Consider the following 25,022-nt stretch of genomic DNA (forward strand, 5'->3'; position numbering starts at 1 on the left):
TGTAGTGCAGCGCACAGCAAGACCCTCCAGTGGAGGGTGAACACAGCTAAAAATATCATTGATGCCCCTCTCCCCTTCTTTCTGGACATTTTCTTTACACAATGTTCCAGCAAAGCCAACAGTATCATGAAGGACCCCATCCATCCCTCCCACAGTCTCTTCCAACTCCTACTGTACCATCAGGAAGACGTTACCGGAGCATCAGAGCCTGGTCCGCCAGACCCCTCCCCAAGGCTGTAAGAGACCTGATCTCAAATCACCCCACACTCCTCTGAAAATCCCCTACCTCCTGAAACATGGACCATCTCACCTCATTACCACATCCCAGAAAAACTGTCTGAAACAGTGTGCTACATGAACACCTTTAGTAACACAATCTCTTATATGCACACTAGACACTTTTCACACACACTGCTGTGTGTACATAATCCCAAAAAGGACTTAGTAAAATGTGTGTTTATATGCTCATGCACTACAAATCATCTTGCACTGTTCCCCAGCCAACTGCTTGACTTATGTTTCTCTTTGCACATGTACAGTATTATGTGAAGCATTCGTTTGGTTTACATTTTTTAGTTTATATATTGGTAAGCATTTATATATCGTTTATTTAAAATCAAAATCTGTCAGTAGGTTAGTTGTCTATAGGTTTATACTGTTTTACTTCATTGCTGTATGTCTGTATTAATGTAGTGTCTGTATTAATGGTCCTGTGAGGCACGACATTTCATTCCATTGTATGTCCACACATGTAGCAGAATGGCAATAAAGCTCGACTTGACTTGAACTTGACTTGAGTAGTGCATAAGTGTTTGAATTGGGATGTGAGAATTGGAATGATTCATTAAAAGAAATGGATCAGAAGAGTCATCTGCCTCGGTCTCATGGACAGCTCAGACTGTTCAGACTATAGTTCACTAATGCGTCTACAGTGAGTGAGATGTTAGGACTATTTCGGAGGACGACAAACTGTCTCTACAAGTCAGTCGGTTGATGTGGATATGAAAAGTGGCTCACACTGGCATAAACATCTGTAAGTTCAGAATTCTGCACACACTCCTTTCGCTACAGTATTTGGTATTATTACGTGTCAGCACTGATCTATTTATCTGTCACCATCTTGTTTGTCTGTAACTCAACTCAACAACGTCCCGTGTTTGGACAGGATGAGAGCAGGTAAGTGACCGTCACCGTCCCTGAAGGAGACAGCGTGTATTCTGTCTGTCTCAGGTCTTCTGTTGCAGAAATTACCTAACTTGCAGAACACACACAAATGAAAAATGGTGCTGGGCTGGTCATATCGGCAATGTCTCCATCTCCTTTCCTTCTCTGCAATTCCACACTTCCCATGCAACGAAGCAAGAAGATACAACAATGCAGACCAGAAGAGAGGTAAAACACAGTTCAGAAAGAGACGACGGACAGAGAGAGATGAGAAGAGGTGTGAGTGAAGACACACAGTCGACCACGACACCGAGCATAACTGAGTCTCTTAGTGGTTGGAGAGGCATAATCCAGAGACGTCTGCCTCCATTCATGATCACTGAGCCGTGCAGACACACACAGAAAGAGAGAAAGCATGTGAGTTATGAGGGCTTCCTGTGCTATTCATCTGTGGCCACTGGAAACTGAAGGTCAGAAACAGACAGAGCAAGACAGCAGAGCCCATATCTGCTCATTTCACTGACTGCCACAGCTGAGAGACAGCGAGACTTGCTCAACTTTCACCATGATTCATCTGAGGATCTATACTAGTAGGAGTGTTCTTGAAATAACTTGTACTTCTGTATGGATGGGAGAACTAGTAATTCTGCTACACACTTCATGCTCTTTGTCTGTTAAAGTGCTGTTCTTTTATCTGAATGAATAAACTTTCTGTAATGCTGGTCTGCTACTGTGATATGATCAATGTCAGATCTTAAACAACGTGTCAAAAAATGAGCTGCACCTGGTCTGTGGATTTTGAAAGTCCAAGTAGTTATTTTTCCTCTAAAATGAATTGAGATATGACAACAGTAGTTTACGCACGCTTAACTCACCAGAACATGATCATCTTCTGTTCGATACGGCAGAGAGACAAAACAGCTCAAGAGATCAGCGTAAGAAAATAACTCTCTGCTCGACAGCGAACCACCGGCTAAAGTGGATTTGAATTGACTGGTGTGGACTGGAGCGGCTCAAGAGGAAGATGATTTGATTCTGATTTCTGCAGTGACCATTATGCTATAGGATTTCTGAAAAATGAAAAGTACAAATCATCAGCTCATCCATTTTCAAGCAAAGCTATCGTCATTCTCAATCAATACGAACAGGCTCAGCGGATCCTGCACGCAACAGACACAAAAAGACAAACAAAAGTGGTTTGGAGACATCGAACTCACGTTCAGCGACGAATCCATTTAAAAGAGATGAAGACAAGTTAAACCACATTAAAGTACTCAAATCCTCCAATCTAATAGACAGGACAGCCTAGAATAGCGATAAATCAAGGATCGACAGTAACCTCTTTTGTATTTACTTTTCAGAATGAAAGGTTTAAAAGATGTAATGCATTTATAGTCAATGTACAGTCCCCAAACAAAAATCACAAATCAAATGAGTTCAAATCTCTATGCAAATAAATCCACAGCTAGTTAAAGGTTTCTAGTGGCTGGACAGACCAACACCATCATTTCAATATAATATAAAGTTGTGTTATCTGAGGGAATCATGCTGGCCATTTATTCAGTGTGGAACTCCTGCTCTGTTACTAGGAAAGCTCGGCTGAATACAGATAAGACTTCCTTAGACTAACGATAAGCATTCACTAATTGAGAGAAATGATGTAATATCGATCTGCCGTACAGCCCCATGGCTATGACATTTACCAAAGCGGTAGCGGTCGACTGCAGAGAGATGAAAATGGCGCGGTTTGTCAGAGCTGGGGGCATCGACATGAGGAGACATGAGTATTATATAATTATTAGTCTTGAAACGATTCTGTGTACTGTGAAAGCAGGCTGATATGCAATGCAGGAAAAGAAAGACAACAAAAGAGCAATATTCCACTTCAAGAAAGGGCATTCATTATAAATTATGCTTACTGTATATTTACAATGAAATATTAATGCTTGTTGCTGAAATCTGACAAATATTTTCTTATATATGAATGTTTATACATAAATAAATGTAAGAAGAGAAGACCAAGCTTCTTTCTTGACTTCATTTGCATATGAAATTGGCATATTTATGTACTGAAATGTAAATGCCCAGATGAATAGACCAACCACAATGGCATCATCAGTTTCAGTTTCAAAATATTTGGGGGAGTCATGGCCTAGTGGTTAGAGATTCTGACTTGTAATCCAAAGGCTGTGAGTTTGAGTCTTAAGCCGGCAGGAATTGTAGATGGGGGAGAGAATGTACAACACTCTCTCTATCCTCAATACCACGACTGAGCTGCCCTTGAGCAAGACACCGAACCCCCAACTGCTCCCCAGGCGCCGCAGCATAAATGATGCCCACTGCTCCGGGTGTGTGTTCCCAGTGTGTGTGTGTGTTCACTGCTGTGTGTGTGCACTTTGGATAGGTTAAAAGTAGAGCACGAATTCCAAGTATGGGCGACCACGGCACGTTGAAAGGCTGATGTTCTTTTGGGCTTTAATGCTGTAAAGCACTCCTGTTAATGCAATCTGAAGCAGAACTAGATCTATAAAATGCAAAACTAGTCCATCCAATTCACCGGTGATCCACTTGCCAAAAGCTTTCTCTTTGTTTCTCTGACAGTCGTGCTCGCCCATTGTCTTGGATTCTCAAGTGGTGCATTCAGATGGAAATGAAAGGCTGGTGGCACTGCCATTAAGAAAGTGAGTCACGCAGCCCTCGATGGCCATTTCTCATGCCCTGATGTCAGATCTTATAGCTGAAACTGCATGTCAGGAGTCACGGCTTAGAGAGGAACAGCTGGAGCTGTTTGAGGGTTTTAGAACAGGGAAAGAAGGAGAACAGACACATATAATCACAAACGAAAACTTTAGTGTGCAAAGGGCTGTAAAAGCATCACGCAGTGTTCGTGTGAGCAGCTTGTGATTCATTTCAGCGCCTCAGAGTGGCTCAGTTCACAGTTAGGCTTTATTTGTACATTTTTGTGAAGCAATGATAAGAGGATTGCACTACATTGGTAATGACACATGTTTGTAAACCTGTTCAAAGTTTCTACAGCGGCACAAAGTAAAGAGCCTCTGATGTCATGTCCTCGCCATGGACTTATGGTTTAAATGTGAACACAAAACACTAGACTTCTCTCATATCAGCTGGGCCTGAAGATGAACACTGGATAAGAAAACGGGCAATCTGACCAATTATAACAAAAGGGGCATGACTGAAGGTCAGATATGAATGACCTAAGCACCTTCAGGACTGGTATTGTAGGTGGAGGAAGTGAATGTACAGCACTCTCTCCATCTTCAGTACCACGACTGAGGTGCCCTTGAGCAAGACACCTAACCCCTAACTGCCTTACTGCTCCAGGTGTGTGTTCACAGTGTGTGTGTGTGTTCACTGCTGTGTGTGCGCACTTTGGGTTAAATGTAGAGCATGAATTCTGAGTATGGGTCACCATACCTAGCTGTATGTCACTTCACTTTCACTTTCATTATTAAGAAAGCAATGTGTATATGAAGATTATTCATGACTATCCAGCCAGGAAAATCAGTTCATAGATGTTTTCATTTATACTTTAACAGGTGTTTTACTCTGATCAAAAGCCTTTTCTAATGCAGAAGCCACAAATCACATCAAGCCAAACATGTCCATCTTAATACATCATAAACCCATCCACCACATCAGACATCTGCTGCTTCAAGACACTGAGAGACCCGGCTGAAGAACGGTTCAAACCAACAGTGCCTGATCTACAGCCGAAAACCATGGAGAAATAAGGCTCTTTCACACACTCACACACACACACACACCTGATTCTGGTGCATTTAGGTACGTTCTGGTACATTCTGATGCATATGTGTATTATGAAAACACTACACAAATACAGACTAAACTGTAACACCACAGACGCCTGAGAACAGAATCCAGAGAATCTACGAATCCTATCCACGCTTGCATCAGTCTGAGCTTCTCAAAGTGCATTGGATTTTTAGCCAAGTCTTTTAGCAATCATAGTTTAGAGGGGTAATTTCCATGAGTCTGCAGTCATTTGAGCCCGGTTAGTCTTTGTGAAGAACGCTATTCATGTTCACTCATTCGAGTCCAGCGACTCTCACACTCATTTAGCCGTAAATGACCATGAAATGTGGGACATAAAAGTTCAATTGTTTTACAAAGGTGCAATTTTGACACATTACACAGGTGATCAAACAGCACAATCATTTCTGCGCAGCACAGACAGCAATCCAGGCCAGCAGCACACACATACAAACATGCATTCACACCCACACACACACACACACACACACACACACACACACACACACAGAGAGAGCACAAGATCACAGTAAGACTCTACAGACGGTTATGCAATATCAGCTCATAATAAACAGTTCTTACCCAGCTGCATCTCCATGACACTCATCTTGTTTTCAGATGGGTAGAGGATCTTGGGAGGCTTGTCAGTCAGTGGTGCTGTACGAGAAAACAAACAACAAAGCAAATGATTGGTTGCATGTCAATGCTGTCCATCTGTCTCTGATGGAATGTGCTGTAGAATTACACATTATATCCTTAATGACAATAATGTTTTTGACATGTAGTTTGGATCTCAATAAGTAAATCACCTTTTGAAAGAAATGTGTAACTTCATATAGGATTGTATTATGTTACTCCATATTCCACCAGGTCTGACAGTCACTCTTTCAGGTCACGGTGGACAAGCAACATTTATCTATTTTCTGTTCTACGACGATACATTTCAATAAACAAACATGACCACACAAACTGGTAATAATCGCTTACCAATCTTATAAATTGTAAAATTACAATTATAGTGTGGCATTACAGTTTTCTAAATTGATAAAACACTAAACCCCAATCTCTGAACCAAATTCTCACCAGATTAAACAAATTTGTAGAATAAAGCACTCTTTCTACTAAACCTTAAACACGTTCAGGCAGTTAGGTTCTATTTGCAAATTTCACGCACTCTTTTTGCAAAACTCTAAGCACATTCTCATTCACTTAATTTAATTTGTTACATTTATATAGCGCTTTTCTAGACACTCAAAGCGCTTTACATAGTCAGGGGGTATCTCCTCATCCACCACCAGTGTGCAGCATCCACCTGGATGATGCGACGGCAGCCATAGTGCGCCAGAACGCCCACCACACACCAGCTTACTGATGGAGAGGAGACAGAGTGATGAAGCCAATCAGCAGATATGGGGATTGTTAGGAGGCCATGATGGTCAGAGGCCAATGGGCGAATTGAGCCAGGATGCCGAGGTCACACCTCTACTCTTTTCGAAAGACATCCTGGGATTTTTAATGACCACAGAGAGTCAGGACCTCGGTTTAACGTCTCATCCGAAGGACAGTGCTTGTTGACAGTATAGTGTCCCCATCACTACACTGGGGCGCTAGGACCCACACAGACCACAGGGTGAGCGCCCCCTGCTGGTCTCACTAGCACCTCTTCCAGCAGCAACCTAGTTTTCTCAGGAGGTCTCCCATCCAGGTACTGACCAGGCTCAGCCCTGCTTAGCTTCAGTGGGAAACCGGTCTTGGGCTCCAGGGTGATATGGCTGCCGGCCACTTAAACACTTAACAATTCAAGTCATCTTTATTTATATTGCGCTTTAAACTAAATACACTGCGTCAAAGCAACTGAACAACATTCATTAGGAAAACAGTGTGTCAATAATGAAGAATGATAGTTAAAGGCAGTTCATCATTGAATTCAGTGACACTGTGATGTATTTGTGCTGCAAATGTTTAACACAACTAAGGCACAGTCGTCATTGTTTACACACAATGATTCAAAAGTGTTCACACTTGTTTCTAACGATGTGATCAAATCAAATCTCTCATTCACCTGACTTTACAATTGCACAACAGTATTTGAGTGAACTGTGACATGATACTCAATTAGTTTCGTTTTATTTGACCTTTTTGGCCTTTGCAGTTAAACTGCAGTATTTTTGTAGTGTTTATAAAAAGAAGAAATGTAAAAATAAATGACTCAAATGCGCCTCAGCTTCAGAGAGTTTCAGGAGCAGCAGATAAATGCTGTAATCTGACTCACTGCATGAGTTCAGCTGTTTCAATCCTTCTAAAGTGACATTTGGATCTAAAAAAAAATTTAAACTCGATAAACTTCAGTTAATATGTTTTTTTCCATCACCTCCATCACCTCCAGCTTTGATTGTTTCTTAAAAAGTTCTTAATAGTGTTGTCAAAAATATTTTCAACATATCTATAGAGAAATATTTGTAACGGTTCAGTGTAGGGCTGTCGCGATATACCGGTTTTTACGATAACCATGATATTCAAATAAACAATTATCGATATCGTGTTAATTTAGTGTATGAGGTTATACCGGTATTAGTGATAACCGCAATATTTAAAATGAACAGTTCTCTTATGATGACACCACATGTAAATACTTGGTAACAGTACCTGGTTGAGTGGCCAGGGGGCAGTATGTGCCTTAACTCTGACACCTGTCACACAAGAAGAAGACTCTGAGGAGAGCTGTGTTCATCAGAGTAAGTTCTTATTATTTTACTAGTCATAGACTGGGAAATATTATATAACCTATTAACAGCATTTTTCTGTGTTCATATACTTAAGTAAAGGGTGATTATTTTAATAAGTACCGCATTTTCTTTACTCGTCTTATTTTTGTATTTGCAATCAATACTGGCCTGTGCGTAGTAACACTTCATTTCTTTCTTTGTTCAAATCTATGAACAGTTACACGATTAAAACGGATCTTGAAAAAAAAAAAAATCACAAGGTGTGTTTGTAAACATTAATGTACTATGAACATTGAATAACTCGATTTTTATTAACATTAACAAAGATGAATAAATTGTGTAAAAATATTGTATTGTTCATTGTTCATTCATGTTCGTTAATACATTAATGTTAACAAATGGCATCCTATTGTAAAGTGTTACCATTAATATTTATTCATCATACTGTTGAACTTGACAGTATTTTCTCTCTTGTTATTTCATAAGAGCTTCAAAGAAGACGGAGAAAGCCAGAGTCTTGTGCCCTGCGTTTATCAGTATCAATATTATGCTCGTGGGGGAAAAAGAAAAACTCAATATACAAAGTAAAAAATAATTTGACTGATATCTTCCCCACCCCAAGGTTTCTATAGATATCACGATGTATCGACATTGTGAATTCTTATGGCCACAATAACCGTGATATGAAAAAATCTAATATCGTGACAGCCCTAGTTCAGTGTCAATGTACCATTATCATTTCCCGCAGTCTTGATACAGCAATACCAGCTGCACTTTATCACACACACAGCAGTCTTACAGAGCCACGCCTCCTGTCACTCACTCAGAGCCACGCCTCCTCTCATCCATTCGTCTTAATGCAGCACTGCGCAGATCGATCAAGTTCTGACTTGAAGTAGTGTATGCTGGTTAGAAAGACTTGAGATGGAGCCGACGCCACGTAACTGCCACGAGTGGCATCAAAGTACCGTGAGAGCATTTCAAGAGCAGCTGGCTGACTCAGCCGCCGCAGTTTCTCCAGAGTGAATGCTGGAGCACTGATGACGGCACCACTGTTTAACGCTTGGCCAGATTAACCACATGACAACAATCGTGTGTTTCCAGTTTATTTCTAACCGTTTCAATTCCATTAATTTGTCATTTGGGGTTTGCAAATAGGTTTATGTCTTCAATATTTAATTCACACTTATGGGCGGCGCTGAAATTCTGCTTTCATCTGATTGGTCGAATCGCTCCACCTTCAGCTCTGTCTTTTCATTCTTTCAGGCAGAATAAGAGTCAGTGCGAGTGAAGCACTGTAATGTCTGAAACCACCAATCGCTCTTAATTAGCACAATATTTGAATCAGATGTTGCTGGGCACATAATTTGTGCTGCTGGGACCTGCAAGTGACCCCTTTAAATTTTTTCTAGGTTATAGTATTGTGTGAATATTGTCCCACTGATAAATACAATGCAAATAGTTCTGTCTCTTTCGATAAAAGTGAAGTGGAAATAAAAATTAATAATAGACTGAACAGTTTCATGAAAATATGCCTGTAACATTTAAAACTCTTGTCTTTTAAGTCAAAAGGTATTAGGTAGGTGTGTGTGACATTAATAAATAATTGTGAAAATTAATATAGTTTAATGTATTCAATAGAAAGCCAACATATATTTAAACATTATTATTTATTATGAGAGTAATTGACAAAAAACTAGAACTTTAATGTTTCACCAAATTCGGCTCAGATCTTCAGACTAGTCTGACTTATCATCCCAAAAAATCCTAGTGACTTGTTATCTGAGCAATGAAGGCCTTAACACTTAATGTCCACTAGAGGGGGAGACAGGATTTCTGTTTACATCAGTTTAAATGACGAATGAATACATGAATTTCATGTACACTGCCGTGAATATGCCATATCTGTGTACAAGAATAAACTTCACACTTCAAGCTGTTCAACTACTTAAAACGTCCCATTCTGGCTTTTTCAACCTACCTTCAAATTTATTTTAAGATATAGTTTATTCACACTGGTTTATCTATTTAATGTTTGTGCATCTGGAACTTTTATTTTTCATGAGCTGTATATTTTAAGATGTGTTGATGTACTAAGTGTTCAGGAGCAATGTCCAAAAAAGTGTGTTGGAGCTGAACTCTGCAGAACATGGATCTCCAGGTTCAGGACTGGGTTTTAAATCTATAAATGAATTTGTACAGTTAGGTGTCTGCATGCAGAGGTGTACGTCAGTAAGTACAATGGAAAATGTAATCTATAAAGACAAAATCTTCAGTTCTGCATTTAGGGCATTGCCTTAATGGGATAGTTCACCCAAAAATTATGTCATCAATAACTCACCCTCATGTCGTTCCAAACCCGTAAGACCTCCGTTCATCTTCAGAACACAGTTTAAGATATTTTATATTTAGTCCGAGAGCTCTCAGTCCCTCCATTGAAGCTGTGTGTACGGTCTACTGTCCATGTCCAGAAAAGTAAGAAAAACATCATCAAAGTAGTCCATGTGACATCAGAGGATCAGGTAGAATATTTTGAAGCATCGAAAATACAATTCGGTCCAAAAATAGCAAAAACTACGACTTTATTCAGCATTGTCTTCTCTTCCGTGTCTGTTGTGTGAGAGAGTTCAAAACAAAGCAGTTTATGATATCCGTTTCGTGAACGAATCATTCGATGTAACCGGATCTTTTTGAACCAGTTCACCAAATCGAACTGAATCGTTTTAAACGGTTCGCATCTCTAATACGCATTAATCCACAAATGATTTAAGCTGTTATCTTTTTTAATGTAGCTGACACTCCCTCTGAGTTCAAACAAACCAATATCCCGGAGTAATTCATTTACTCAAACAGTACTCTGACTGAACTGCTGTGAAGAGAGAACTGAAGATGAACACCGAGCTGAGCCAGATAACGAACGAAAGATTCGTAAAATATTTTACATAGCATAGTCACTCTACAGGTCTTTTCTTCATGCAAGAATGAAATAATTTAGTAGGATGGTTGCCATTTCAAATTTGGAAATCAGATCAGATGTGTAAGGTCAGGATTCGAATTACTTGTTATAAAACTACTATTTTGATTCTGCTTCTTGATTTCTGTATCCACATTTATTGCATTATAACTGCAAAAAGAACTCGCTTCTGCACTTGTGGGTCATTCTCACGAAACTGTTGAAACGCCATGTCACTAGTGATTTTAGATATTAAACATGCAATTTAGTAATATATAAAAACACCATAATAAAGACAATACTGTTCTCTACCTTGCACAAAGAGTAATTTCAACATAGGAATTAATTATTTTTGCATTTTATTGCGTTTTCTGCTGAAATTCTCATTACCGCAATGCATCCAGCTGTATCTTAACTTATGTTATGTTGTAATTTAAACAAATTACAATAAAAATATTCTGAAAAAAGTAAATGGATATTCTTCTATAATTTTTCACATGACAGAAAAATGACAGATTGAATATTCATGTACAATAATAATGATACAATAGTGGAAATATAAAGTGTCCATGACTAATGTTGTCATCCTCCGCAATATTTTTTGAGGGTCATTTATGCACACAAATTTTTTTTAAATATAAATCTTGATTTTAAATTAAGCAACACATGAGGCAGAACCTTCAAAATACCAACAAGGTAGGCAGATATCTTCATATTGTTCCAGTTAAAAGTGTCAAATTCTCTTGTCAGAACGTCTACACGACAAATTGATTATCATCACAGCAAAGGGTAGTTTTCCACATTTAGAAAAATATTAGATTACAAATTTTCTATGAAAATGTACTTCATTAATGCCTGATTATATCTACTGAGTAAAAAATTTGCTAAATCATCATGGCTTCTCTGTTGTTAGCAAAACATGCTAAGACACCTCATCCTCCGCAACACCATTTTCACTCACCGCAACAATTTAAGGGCAGTTGCGGTAGAGAGAACCTCTTTTTCGGTAATGAGAATTTAATCATACAGACTATTTTTAAATGTATAAAATTAGTTATTAAATTAAATATTATTTAATTACAAAACAAAAAAGCTTAAGCAAAGGCTAGGGTGACCAATTTCAGAGAAAACGTTTATACCAACCCACCAAACCCCAGGAAGGAGAGAGACATTGTGGGTTAGAGGTTACAGCAGGAGTAGTTATCAAAAATTGTTGGGAAGCCTACACAAATGTTGGTGCATCTGTCATTATGAGGACTTTCTATAAGTGTAATGATTTTTATACTGAGCAACAGAACTTTGTGTGTGTGTGTGTGTGTGTGTGTTTGTTTGTGTGTGTGTGTGTGTGTGCACGCACTGCTGTGTGTGTGCACTTTGGATGGGTTAAATGCAGAGCACAAATTCTGAGTATGGGTCACCATACTTGGCTGAATGTCATATTGGAATAATTTCGAAAGGATCATTTGACACTGAAACCTGGAGTAATGATGCTGAAAATTCAGCTTTGTCACCACAGAAATAAAATTCTGGTTTAAAGTATATTAAAAAGATAACCATCACTTTATCATATTACTGTTTTTACTGTAGTTCTGATCAAATAAATGCAGCCTTGATGAGCAGAAGAGGCTATAAAAAACTTTTATTATTTTTTATTATTGATGCTAAACTTTTGAATGGCAGTGTATTTAGGTACGTATCCAGACCAGATGGTGGATCAGCACCTAGAAAGGACCTCTACATCCCTGAAAGACAGCGGAGACCAGGACAACTAGAGCCCAGATACAGATCCCCTGTAAAGACCTTGTCTCAGAGGACCACCAGGACAAGACCACAGGAAACAGATGATTCTTCTGCACAATCTGACTTTGCTGCAGCCTGGAATTGAACTACTGGTTTCGTCTGGTCAGAGGAGAACTGGCCCCCCAACTGAGCCTGGTTTCTCCCAAGGTTTTTTTCTCCATTCTGTCACCGATGGAGTTTCGGTTCCTTGCCGCTGTCGCCTCTGGCTTGCTTAGTTGGGGTCACTTCATCTACAGCGATATCATTGACTTGATTGCAAATTAAAACAGACACTATTTCAACTGAACAGAGATGACATAACTAAATTCAATGATGAACTGCCTTTAACTATCATTTTGCATTATTGAGACACTGTTTTCCAAATGAATGTTGTTCAGTGCTTTGGCGCAATGTATTTTGTTTAAAGCACTATATAAATAAAGGTGATTGATTGATTGATATGACAAAATGCAGCAGTTTTAAATTCTAATTCAAAAACAATTATTAAAGAATGGTTAGGGTTAAATTGAAGGAGAACATCTTCATGGAAAAAAGAAAAATATATTGTGAACCATCTTTTTAGGAATGAGCGATTTTGGAAAAACTTTAGGTAAACACTTGGGTGTACTCTTTACCAGAACCAACTCTTTCAGTAGAAAGAAAAAAATCCACTTGAGTTATCATAGACTACATTCCCACTGTCAATATCAATTAATAAATAGTTATTACATAATTATATGATTATTACATAAAATATAAAATAAAATAAGAAACATTATTTTGTAATAATGTATTTTGAATCATTTTTAAATAATAAAACTAAAATTACAAAACTAATATTAGTCTTGTTTGTTTTCTAACATTGCACTATTAAGTATTTATTTTTGTGGAAAACCACAGGGTCCCCTTTAAACAGCTTCTCTTAAAACTAATTCATAAAGCAGCTGTGACAGAATTTTACTAAGGAATGGGGAGAAATCTTAAGCTAAGAAAAAGAGTGAGGACGACCTTTTGGTATGGATGATGTCAGCATGATTACTAACTACACCCACAGTGATTGGCTGATAAGGGATGGGTATCTGTCAGTTATTTTATAATAGAAATATTGTAGAATGAGATATCATTTTGCCATAATCAAAGATTTCAAAATAAAAATGTTGCAATATTCAAATAAAGTTTTAACTAGAGTGTCACTAATTAAACAAGCATATGTTCAGCTAATTGTCAGCCTCTACATGTCTGCATCTTATAAATAATTGTTATATGTATAAGCAGCCTTTTAAATAACAGACTAGAATTATTATGGCTGATATAACAGTAAGATTTAGTACAAAGGTAAAATAAATCCAAACTGGATTGCTGTGGAAACAGCCATTTTAGGATTGTGTATGATTTGGTCTTTGTGATTTAGCTGTCCTCTTGACTACCACTAACTTTTCACAGATTTAAGAGCTGATTTTTACATAAAAACACTATGAAGTACTTGAAGAAGAGTCAAAGAGTCCTAAAGATGTGGAGTTAGGAGCAACATTTAGTTTCACTTAAAATATTTTGTGAAAATGGCCCCTGGTGTTTTTACCCTATGTTATCTAGTAATGAAGCACTGCAAAATAATTTATGCCAATATTATCTAATTTATTTTCTACATTAAATATTATTTGTTTGACTATACCACATACTTAATATGCCTATTATCATTACCGAAATCATGAACCTCATTTCCGTAACCTTTGTATCATTACCGTAACATGCATTCTTTTAAGATTTATTTAAGAAATTGAAAAATAGTAGTCTGCTTTTAAATGTATGTGCAGAATCTATACATTATGTTCTCTCAGGTTGCCACATCATTTTGAAAATATTTCAGTTTTTAATGAAAAAAAATTATAAAAATGGGATGCAAAATGCAGAAGGTGTTGCGGTAATGAGAGAAATAATTGAAAAACACATGAAAATGGTATTATAAAAATATATTTTATACCAAAGTTTCAAGTAACTGTGCATGACTGTTAATAAAAGATGTGAAAATGTATTATTTTTCCCCATGGCACTGGACTTTTCAGAGTGTTACGGTAATGAGATTTTTAACGACATGTTTTGGAAAATATGTTCAAAAAATTGTCAGTAAAACTTATTTCAATTTATGGTCACCGACACTTCAGACCTGGCTCTTAATGCTTAAAAAGAAAAGTTATTGATACAAACATTTTTTAAAATCTCATATATGAAATCTTTGAAACTACGATTTCGTGGGAATCACCCAAAAGTTTGCGTGCTGTTTTCTGTGCTGCACAAACACACAAGGCGCCCGCACTAACCCTGCTTCTTATATATGCGAACACTGGACTGAGCTCTCTCTCGCATTCTTATACATTCAAATGGACAAATACACACAGAATTATATCAAAATATTCCATAAATACAATTGGTTTTGTCTTAAATGAACATAAAGAGTTAAGAAAGAAAACTAAGGTGTATTGGATCCGAGCAGTGACAGCAGCTGCTGCCACCAGTTATTAATCAAAGAACAAAAGAAAAGAAAATCCCTCACTTTTGTAACCTGTTTAGATTTTATTTGTCTGTTGTTCGGCACTGACTACTGTAATGGTCACGTGACTCTGTGTATGTGATTATTTTGGAGATGCATTCCAATATAATTTATCCTTATTTAGGGTATATGCATATTCTATTTTGATCTGCAGTTTCACAAAAGATAAACAGAAAAAAAGACAAAAAATAACACTGCATGCGATTCTGAATATTTATTTAAACAGACTGTATAATGATGAAAAAAAAAAAAAAACTTAAAATACACCAATTCCTTCAGCGCAGAATTCAGTGTAATATTTTTTACTGATTTTTAAACCGTGTACACAACATAATTATGTTTAATTAAACTGAGATATAGCACTATAAATTCTTAATTAATTTTAAACAAAGCTTTTGTTGCAAACAGATGAAGACGATCTAAACGCAATGTGTAAAGCGCACTGTGCAGGTGCACTCAGGGCATGTCCAAATGCACTTTTGCTATTTTAACGATGGAAAAGCGGTCTGTGCGCCAGGGGGCATTTTTGGAATGGGTTGTTCCTATTCTCTTAATGAGTAATGGGCGTAACGTTCAATAAACCAAAAAGAGTGTCATCTCCCATTCCCTTTAAGATCGAGATGCGCTCGCGCCATGGTGGATCGCTATTTACATGGCAGAATTTTTGGTGGAAAAGCTGAACGCTTCTCAAGTGAAGAAACCTTATCAAATTATCAATGTAAAAAAATGCAAAGCTAATGTTATCTGTTAGTTTAAGCACACACTAAAGTAAGACCAAACTTTGTGTCAATAATTAAGACCAAACTGAACTTAGTGTTACACCAGCCTGTCTGAAAATCTGTGCTGACCAGCTGGCCCCCATCTTTTCACAGATCTTCAACAGATCCCTGGAGTTGTGTGAAGTGCCTTCCTGCTTCAAACGCTCCACCATAATCCCCATCCCAAAGAAACCCAAGATAGCAGAACTTAACGACTACAGACCTGTGGCTCTAACATCTGTCGTCATGAAGTTGTTTGAAAAACGGGTTCTGGCTTATCTGAAGGACATCACTGGACCCTTACTGGACCCCCTCCAGTTTGCTTACCGAGCAAACATGTCCGTGGATGATGCAATCAACATGGGATTGCACTTCATCCTGCAACATCTGGACAAAACAGGGACTTATGTGAGGATCCTATTTGTGGACTTTAGTTCAGCATGCAACACCATCATCCCAACAGCCCTTCAGACCAAACTGACCCAGCTCTCTGTTCCTAGCTCTGTCTGTCAGTGGATCACCAGCTTTCTGACAGATAGGCAACAGTTAGTGAGACTGGGGAAATTCACATCAAACAGCTGCTCCACCAACACTGGTGCCCCTCAGGGATGTGTTCTCTCCCCTCTGCTTTTCTCCCTGTACACCAACGACTGCACCTCTAAAGACCCCTCTGTCAAGCTCCTAAAGTTTGCAGATGACACTACAGTCATCGGCCTCATCCAGGACGGTGATGAGTCTGCTTACAGACAAGAGGTTGAGCGGCTGGCTGGCTGGTGCAGTCTTAACAACCTGGAGCTGAACACGCTCAAAACAGTGGAGATGATGGTGGACTTTAGGAGAAACCCCCTGCACTCCCCCCACTCACCATCATGAACAGCACTGTGACTGCAGTGGAGTCATTCAGATTCCTGGGAACCACCATCTCTCAGGACCTGAAGTGGGACAATCACATTGACTCCATTGTTAAAAAGGCCCAGCAAAGGTTGTATTTCCTTCGCCAGCTGAAGAAGTTTAACCTGCCACAGGAGCAGCTAAAACAGTTCTACTCGGCCGTCATTGAGTCTGTACTGTGTACTTCAATAACTGTCTGGTTTGGTTCAGCAACAAAATCAGACATCAGAAGACTACAGAGAACTGTTCGGACAGCTGAAAGGATTATTGGTGCTCCCCTGCCCACCCTTCAAGAACTGTATACATCCAGAGTGAGGAAAAGGGCTCAGAAAATCACTCTGGATCCCTCACATCCAAGTCACCCCATCTTTGAACTTTTGCCATCTGGCCGGCGCCTCAGAGCCGCAAACACCAGAACAGCAAGGCACAAAAACAGTTTCTTTCCCCAGGCAATCTACCTCATGAACAGTTAAATGTTCCCTAATTAATGTTCCCGGCTTATAAACGTGCAATATCCTTATATTTATTTGTTAACCCTCCATCCTAGAACATTCCCGCATCTCACTCAATCCTATTCCATTATCATTTATAGCACAATTTTTTATACACTTATTTATTTGCCAATTTGTAAATCTCTTTTCTTTTTTTCTTTTTTTTCTTCTGTGTGTTGTTGTCTCTGTGCACTGGAAGCTTATGTCACTAAAACAAATTCCTTGTATGCGTAAGCATACTTGGCAATAAAGCTCTTTCTGATTCGGATTCTGATTCTGAGTATGTTTATGGTGCATGTCGGTAACATTGTCTTGGAAGGGGCAGGGCTTGGTGGAAGTAGGGCTTAGGTAGATGATATTATCAGATATCGCAATATTTTTAATGGTTATAAGATATTTTTGAAATATCGCCCAGCCCTACTCTGTACCGTAGTAAAGCACCCAGAATGACTAACAGTAACCCACAAAAACTCGGATCAGTTCTGAAACACAGCTTTTGTAAATGTTTTCTTTATCCTGTTGATTTGCAACTTCTTCACAGAGAAGATCTCATAATGCTAATGAGCTTCCCTTTTAAGGGAGCTTTGAACTGTGTCCTCTAGGGGCCGCTATGGGTAATGCCTCATTGTGATCCATGTCTGAAGCATACATTCAAAAAACACCAACAACATGTTGGCCGGCGACAGCTCATGACGTCACATACAGTGTTTAGGGTATGCAAGTTTCTTGCCAGAGGATTTGCTCTGATACCTGCAGCTAACACGGCTTGCCTGCTGTGGGTGTATGTGTGTGTTTAGTGCATTCAGCTCTAAAGGGAGTTGAATGCGCTTTGCTGTGCTCATTGTGATGCATTCGTGGGACTACTGAGGGGGATGTGAGTATTTCACCATTTACCCAAATTTGTAGATCGCGTTTGCATGAGTTTTGTTCACAGTTGCTCCCTGAGCTAGGTATTTTACTGCTAGCCGTTCCAGCATTATACCATGGATCGTGTTGATAAATTCTCAAATATATTTTTCTTGGGATGGACTATTTCCATCTATGAGCTGCTCTTTAAGAGTGCCATGAGAGCCCCTTAGAATGGTATCTCTAAAATCCATGTTATGGTAAGTGTGCACGTGTAGTCTTTGTAAACTTTCTAAAATCCACACTATAAATTTGCACGCTAGTACTTTGCATTGAAATGTAAAATGAAAAGATGAAACAATGAAAAGAAACTCCATGCCTATGAAAAATAGAACCCAAGGGCAGGTGCATATTTAGAATAAGATTGACTGATATTAAACAAGTGCTACCGAAAACAAATATTCTGTGATAAAGTAATCCATATGAAAACAAGCAATGTCCAGTCTTTCATGTCTCCCTTCATTATATCTGATGCGACCACGCCAATGCGCTGAATGCACTTTTGAGATTATAATGTTTCACTGAAGTGTGCAGCTTGAATACGCCCATACATAAAACAAAGCAGAGAGACTGTTCTTCAAGTTTTTATTTTATTTTATTTTTTCCTTCGCCATGAAAGGAATAAGACATAATTCACCCCAAGAAGATGTGATGAGGATTACCTCAGGATTTCAGATTTCCTCAGAAAAAAGAATGAATGAAGATAAAGGTGTGAATCTCTTTGTCTTTCATATGGACAAGAACTTAAAGGTTTGATCCTCTTCAAATCTACTGACTACTGTATAGTGCAAAAAAGATTATTAGTTATTATAACTTAATTTCAGAGGAAGTTGCCTTAACTAAAAAATAAATAAATAAATAAATAAATAAATAAATAAATAAATAAATAAAAACGTTGGTTAGGGCTGGGCATTGGCCTAAGAAAAATGTTTTTGTTTTTTTCCACAAATATCAGATATACGATTTAAATAATTTTTTTGCCTCTCTACTTAAAATCAATATATTCAAATGACAAAGAAATTGTTCAAAACAAGTTTTAATATAATTTAAGCACTGATAAAGTAGCACTGTAAAATAACATTTGTTTGAATGCATCATTGCAACAGCAATTTGGTGTGAATGTGCTGTACCTTGAGAACTAGCCTGTAATGCTCGACTATTGTCATCATTATAACCTTCTGATTGGAGAGATTATGTCTATCAAGCTATAGCTAAATATATGTAATATGTGAATTCTTGCTAAATATGCTGTTATATTACGGGCTGTTTGCATGAATTGTACTCGTGATGGAGCGGTGGTGGAGAGCTCTTGGAGCGAGTGAAAACCACAACACTTAAGCCCCTTTCACACTGCCATTCCGGCACATACACAGGTAAAGTGTTCCTGCAATTGTTCCCGGGTCGCTAGATTTTGCACTTTCACACTGCCAGTGATGACCCGGTATATGTGCGTGCTTTCACACACAACCCTTGAAGATCCCGTAACGACACGTGACATCAGCGCTTGATGTGTAATGTACGAGTCGACAACGCTAGGCACGTTATACTTTCACTGAAGCAAGCAAACGATCTCGGCGTCTGCGTGGAAAGTGAGGAACTAACTGATCTCTGCTTCATTACCGTTTGCACATATGTTTTCGTTGCGAACATTGATCTTCCTTCAAAACAGCTGGTCGCACGACAACGCACGTCATCACTTCGACACGGAATTAGATCTGGCTTTTGTTCACACAGCGCTCGTCCCGGTTCGAAACCCCGCAATGTTACTAGGTCCCTGACCCGGGTTCAATGCGGTAATCAATCCCGGGACGTGGTTGCTTTCACACAGAAGGGGACCCAGCAATGTTCCGGAAATATTCCGGAAATAATAAAATAAATATGGGGGAAGTCGTGGCCTAATGGTTAGAGCGTCGGACTCCCAATCGAAGGGTTGTGAGTTCGAGTCTCGGGCCGGACGGAATTGTGGGTGGGGTAGTGCATGTACAGTTCTCTCTCCACCTTCAATACCACGACTGAGGTGCCCTTGAGCAAGGCATCGAACCCCCAACTGCTCCCCGGGCGCCGCAGCATAAATGGCTGCCCACTGCTCCGGGTGTGTGCTCACAGTGTGTGTGTGTGTGTGTGTGTGTTCACTGCTCTGTGTGTGTGCATTTCGGATGGGTTAAATGCAGAGCACAAATTCTGAGTATGGGTCACCATACTTGGCTGAATGTCACTTTCACTTCACTTCACTTCACTTCATATTGCGGGTCTGACGTGCAGTGTGAAAGGGGCTTATTTTGTTGCGGTTCTATTTTGTTGCGGTTTTATTTTTATTGAGTTTTGGGAGACATAATATTTTGTAAACTTTATGTGATTAAAAATGCACAAACCAGAATCACAATATCTGCAGAGAAGTGTTGGCCATTCTCAAAACATAAAATATCAATTTTATTTCAATTTTCGTTTTTGTGTTTCAGAGGAAAAATCAGTGTTAAGGCATCTCTCCATTATGGACCATTCTGAAAGAAGGATATTTGCAAATGCATATAAAATACTTAAAAAACTTTAACATAGATGTCTAGAGGGTATTTAATAGGTCTGCCTCGCGTAAGATTTTTCTAGTTACTAGTCATTCATTTGTCATTATTTGTTGTATTATTCAACTAATCGCAAGGTTATATAAAATTTACATCTATAATCCATAATGAGCCTTAATATATTCTGCAATATATGTATGTGAAATCACGTGATTGAGAGGGTGCACAAACACTTGAATATTAATAATAATTCACATTTTGCAAATGCATTGCAAAGTAAATAATTGTTTTTCATCCAATTATCCAAAATAAAACCAAAATACGTAGACAAATAAGAATAAATGCTGCACGAGCACTCAGCATCATGTGCACCGAGCAAATCTTGCACTGATATTTTAAGGAATATTATATAAACCTGCATTTAAATTTATTTAAAAAATTTTTTTTACTTTACTTAAATTATATGAAAGCAAGTAAAGAAGACTCCATTTAAAATCACTGAAGTTGTCAATTAATGAAGCTCTTTTTTACATTGTGTGAATTTTGTTGATTATAATGATAGAACTTTAGTTTATTCGTGAAGCCCTTTTATTAATCAGTCCATTCTTTAGCATTTCAATGATTTAATTAAATTGTGCAGGTTTAATTTATTTGTTTCTGGTTTTAATTAGGCCTAAATACTGGGAGCAAAATTATACAATCCTAACATTTTACTAAAATAAAGAAAATTTCTAAAACATGAAAGCCTAGCTCACTATAGGTTACCACTTTTAATGCTCAGATGCAGAGTAAACCACAATTTCTTTTGAATTATATAGTACATTCCTTTACGCTAAAGGAAGGTTAAGGAAACCAGTATGACGCATGGTATAATGAGCATAATTAAAAAAACATTAAAAACTGCTAGATCCGATTACTTTTCTTCTCTTTTAGAAGAAAACAAACATAACCCCAGGTATTTATTAAATACAGTGGCTAAATAAACGAAAAATAAAGCCTCAACAAGTGTTGACATTTCCCAACACCACAGCAGTAATGACTTTATGAACTACTTTACTTCTAAAATCGATAATATTAGAGATAAAATTGCAACCATCCCCCCCTGAGTAACAGTTCCACTCATTCTCTACTATAGGAGAGGAAGAATTGTATAAACTTGTTAAATCATCTAAATCAACAACATGTATGTTAGACCCTATACCATCTAAGCTCCTAAAAGAGGTGCTTCCAGAAGTCATAGGTCCTCTTCTGACTATTATTAATTCCTCATTGTCATTAGGATATGTCCCCAAAACCTTCAAACTGGCTGTTATTAAGCCTCTCATAAAAAAAAAACACAACTTGACCCAAAGAACTAGTTAATTATAGACAAATCTCGAATCTCTCTTTTCTGTCCAAGATACTAGAAAAGGTGGTATCCTCACAATTATATTCCTTCTTAGAGAAAAATGGTATATGTGAGGATTTCCAGTCAGGATTTAGACCGTATCATAGTACTGAGACTGCTCTCCTTAGAGTTACAAAAGATCTGCTCTTATCATCTTATCGTGGGTGTATCTCTCTATTAGTTTTATTGGATCTTAGTGCTGTGTTTGACACAATTGACCAACATTCTTTTGCATAGACTTGAACACTCTGTTGGCATCAGTGGAAGTGCATTAGCATGGTTTAAAAAGTACTTATCGTACTTAAATCATATGGATTATGACAGCCATCAGTTTGTAGCAGTGAATGAAGATGTATCATATTGATCACAAGTGCAGTATGAAGTACCTCAAGGCTCAGTACTAGGGTCGCTACTCTTTACGCTTTATATTTTACCCTTGGGAGATATCATCAGGAAACATGATGTTAGCTTTCACTGTTATGCTGATGATACTCAGCTCTATATTTCTTTGCGGCCCGGTGAAACACAACAATTTGAAAAAGTAATGGAATGCATAGTTGATATAAAAAATTGGATGATGAGTAATTTCTTACTGCTAAATTCAGAAAAAAAAGAGGTGTTAATTATAGGACCTAAAAACTCTGCTTGTAATAACCTAGAACACTGTCTAAGACTTGATGGCTGCTCTGTCAATTCTTCGTCATCAGAACCTAGGTGTGCTACTTGATCGCAATCTTTCCTTAGAAAGCCACGTTTCTAGCATTTGTAAAACTGCATTTTTCAATCTCAAAAATATATCTAAATTACGGCCTATGCTCTCAATGTCAAATGCAGGAATGTTAATCCATGCATTTATGACCTCAAGGTTAGATTATTGTAATGCTTTATTGGGTGGTTGTTCTGCACGCTTGGTAAACAAACTACAGCTAGTCCAAAATGCAGCAGCAAGAGTTCTTACTAGAACCAGGAAGTATGACCATATTAGCCCGGTCCTGTCCACACTGCACTGGCTCCCTATCTAACATCGTATAGATTTTAAAATATTGCTAATTACTTATAAAGCCCTGAATGGTTTAGCACCTCAGTATTTGAATGAGCTCCTTTTACATTATACTCCTCTACGTCCAATGCATTCTCAAAACTCAGGCAATTTGATAATACCTAGAATATCAAAATCAACTGCGGGCGGCAGATCCTTTTCCTATTTGGCGCCTAAACTCTGGAATAACCTACCTAACATTGTTCGGGAGGCAGACACACTCTTGCAGTTTAAATCTAGATTAAAGACCCATCTCTTTAACCTGGCTTACACATAAATTACTAATATGCTTTTAATATCCAAATCCATTATAGGATTTTTAGGCTGCATTAATTAGGTAAACCGGAACCAGAAACACTTCCCATAACACCCGATGTACTTGCTACATCATTAGAAGAATGGCATCTACGCTAATATTAGTCTGTTTCTCTCTTGTTCCGAGGTCACCGTGGCCACCAGATCCAGTCTGTGTCCAGATCAGAGGGTCACTGCAGTCACCCGGATCCAGTACGTATCCAGACCAGATGGTGGATCAGCACCTAGAAAGGACCTCTACATCCCTGAAAGACAGCGGAGACCAGGACAACTAGAGCCCAGATACAGATCCCCTGTAAAGACCTTGTCTCAGAGGACCACCAGGACAAGACCACAGGAAACGGATGATTCTTCTGCACAATCTGACTTTGCTGCAGCCTGGAATTGAACTACTGGTTTCGTCTGGTCAGAGGAGAACTGGTCCCAAACTGAGCCTGGTTTCTCCCAAGGTTTTTTTCTCCATTCTGTCACCGATGGAGTTTCGGTTCCTTGCCGCTGTCGCCTCTGGGTTGCTTAGTTGGGGTCACTTCATCTACAGCGATATCGTTGACTTGATTACAAATAAATGCACAGACACTATTTAACTGAACAGAGATGACATCACTGAATTCAATGATGAACTGCCTTTAACTATCATTTTGCATTCTTTTCCTAAAGATTTTTTTTTAGTTGCTCTGACACAATGTATTTTGTTTAAAGTGCTATATAAATAAAGGTGACTTGACTTTACTTGACATAATTCATATTATATAAATAATACTGCACACTATTTAAATGTGTAAAATCTAAAATATTGTGTAAAGAAAATATAAGCACAGGCTCATAGGCTTGACATTTATCCTGCTTAAATTCGCTCTAAAAAAAGTACATATCTTCATAAGGACTTAACGTTCATCTGTGAATATTAAATATTTTAACTAGCCATTTGACTGAAGTCAAATATAACACATGGGTGATGCAAAGCTGACGTCTATTTTCGAAAATGTGCTTTGATGGCTTGTTTGATAACTTGTGGTTAAAGCGCTACTCAGCAGTCAAAAGAACCACCTTTTTGGATGTGTACATTCCTGTGTATCTTAATATTTAAGACTACAGTACACTTTCATGCACATTATTTTCTATTCTATATTTAATTCTACGGTATACATCTTTTAAATGTTTTATTCTTATATTTTTATTGTTTACTTTTATTTAATTCTTTCATACCTATATTTATGTATATTTTTATCTGTGTTGTATTCTTTAATAATTGCACTGTCCATGTAGTGGACCTGACTCACATTTCACTGCTGGTTATATATGCTCTATATAATCGTTTATGTGATGAATAAAAATCTTTAATCTTTAATCTTTAATTATACTGTAACAAAGCTGGCGAAGTGAAGACAGATAGACTGAGAGGCAGACAGCAGGCCACAAACACCGGCGCCATCTTGAGACCTCTAATACTAACAATATGTATCATATCCCCTTAAAGGAATCTATTCCTGATTCCAAGCCTTGAGCTCTACCCCAAGCCCAGGAGTCAGGCCCTAACAGGTAAGTTTTGGGGGTATGCAGCCTAGGCCTTTGGCTGTAGGGGACAATGTCACGGACAGCCATCTAATTCCCTTAAAGCTTTGGTAGAGTTGGTACTTATTGCTCGCCATGGTTTTCTGGCATGCACTCCCCTCAGCATGGTGGCGTGGGTATACAGTTCCCCATAGTGACCCCTAGAGGATTCAGTTCGAAGCTCCCTTGAAAGGGAACGT

The 25,022-nt window shown here is 38.3% G+C and overlaps 1 protein-coding gene across 3 annotated transcripts in view; it reads right to left on the reverse strand.

The window, feature by feature from the left end:
- The window catches only part of LOC128021922 (interleukin-1 receptor accessory protein-like 1-B), a 242,678-nt gene that overhangs the window by 65,540 nt on the left and 152,116 nt on the right, over positions 1–25,022 (reverse strand). For all 3 annotated transcript variants that reach the window (XM_052609016.1, XM_052609017.1, XM_052609015.1), the window contains exon 6: positions 5,542–5,616. In XM_052609016.1, coding sequence (XP_052464976.1) covers positions 5,542–5,616 — 75 coding nt within the window. The remainder of the gene's footprint in view (positions 1–5,541; positions 5,617–25,022) is intronic.

This window comes from Carassius gibelio, chromosome A11 (assembly GCF_023724105.1).
Source record: "Carassius gibelio isolate Cgi1373 ecotype wild population from Czech Republic chromosome A11, carGib1.2-hapl.c, whole genome shotgun sequence".
Lineage (NCBI taxonomy): Eukaryota > Metazoa > Chordata > Actinopteri > Cypriniformes > Cyprinidae > Carassius > Carassius gibelio.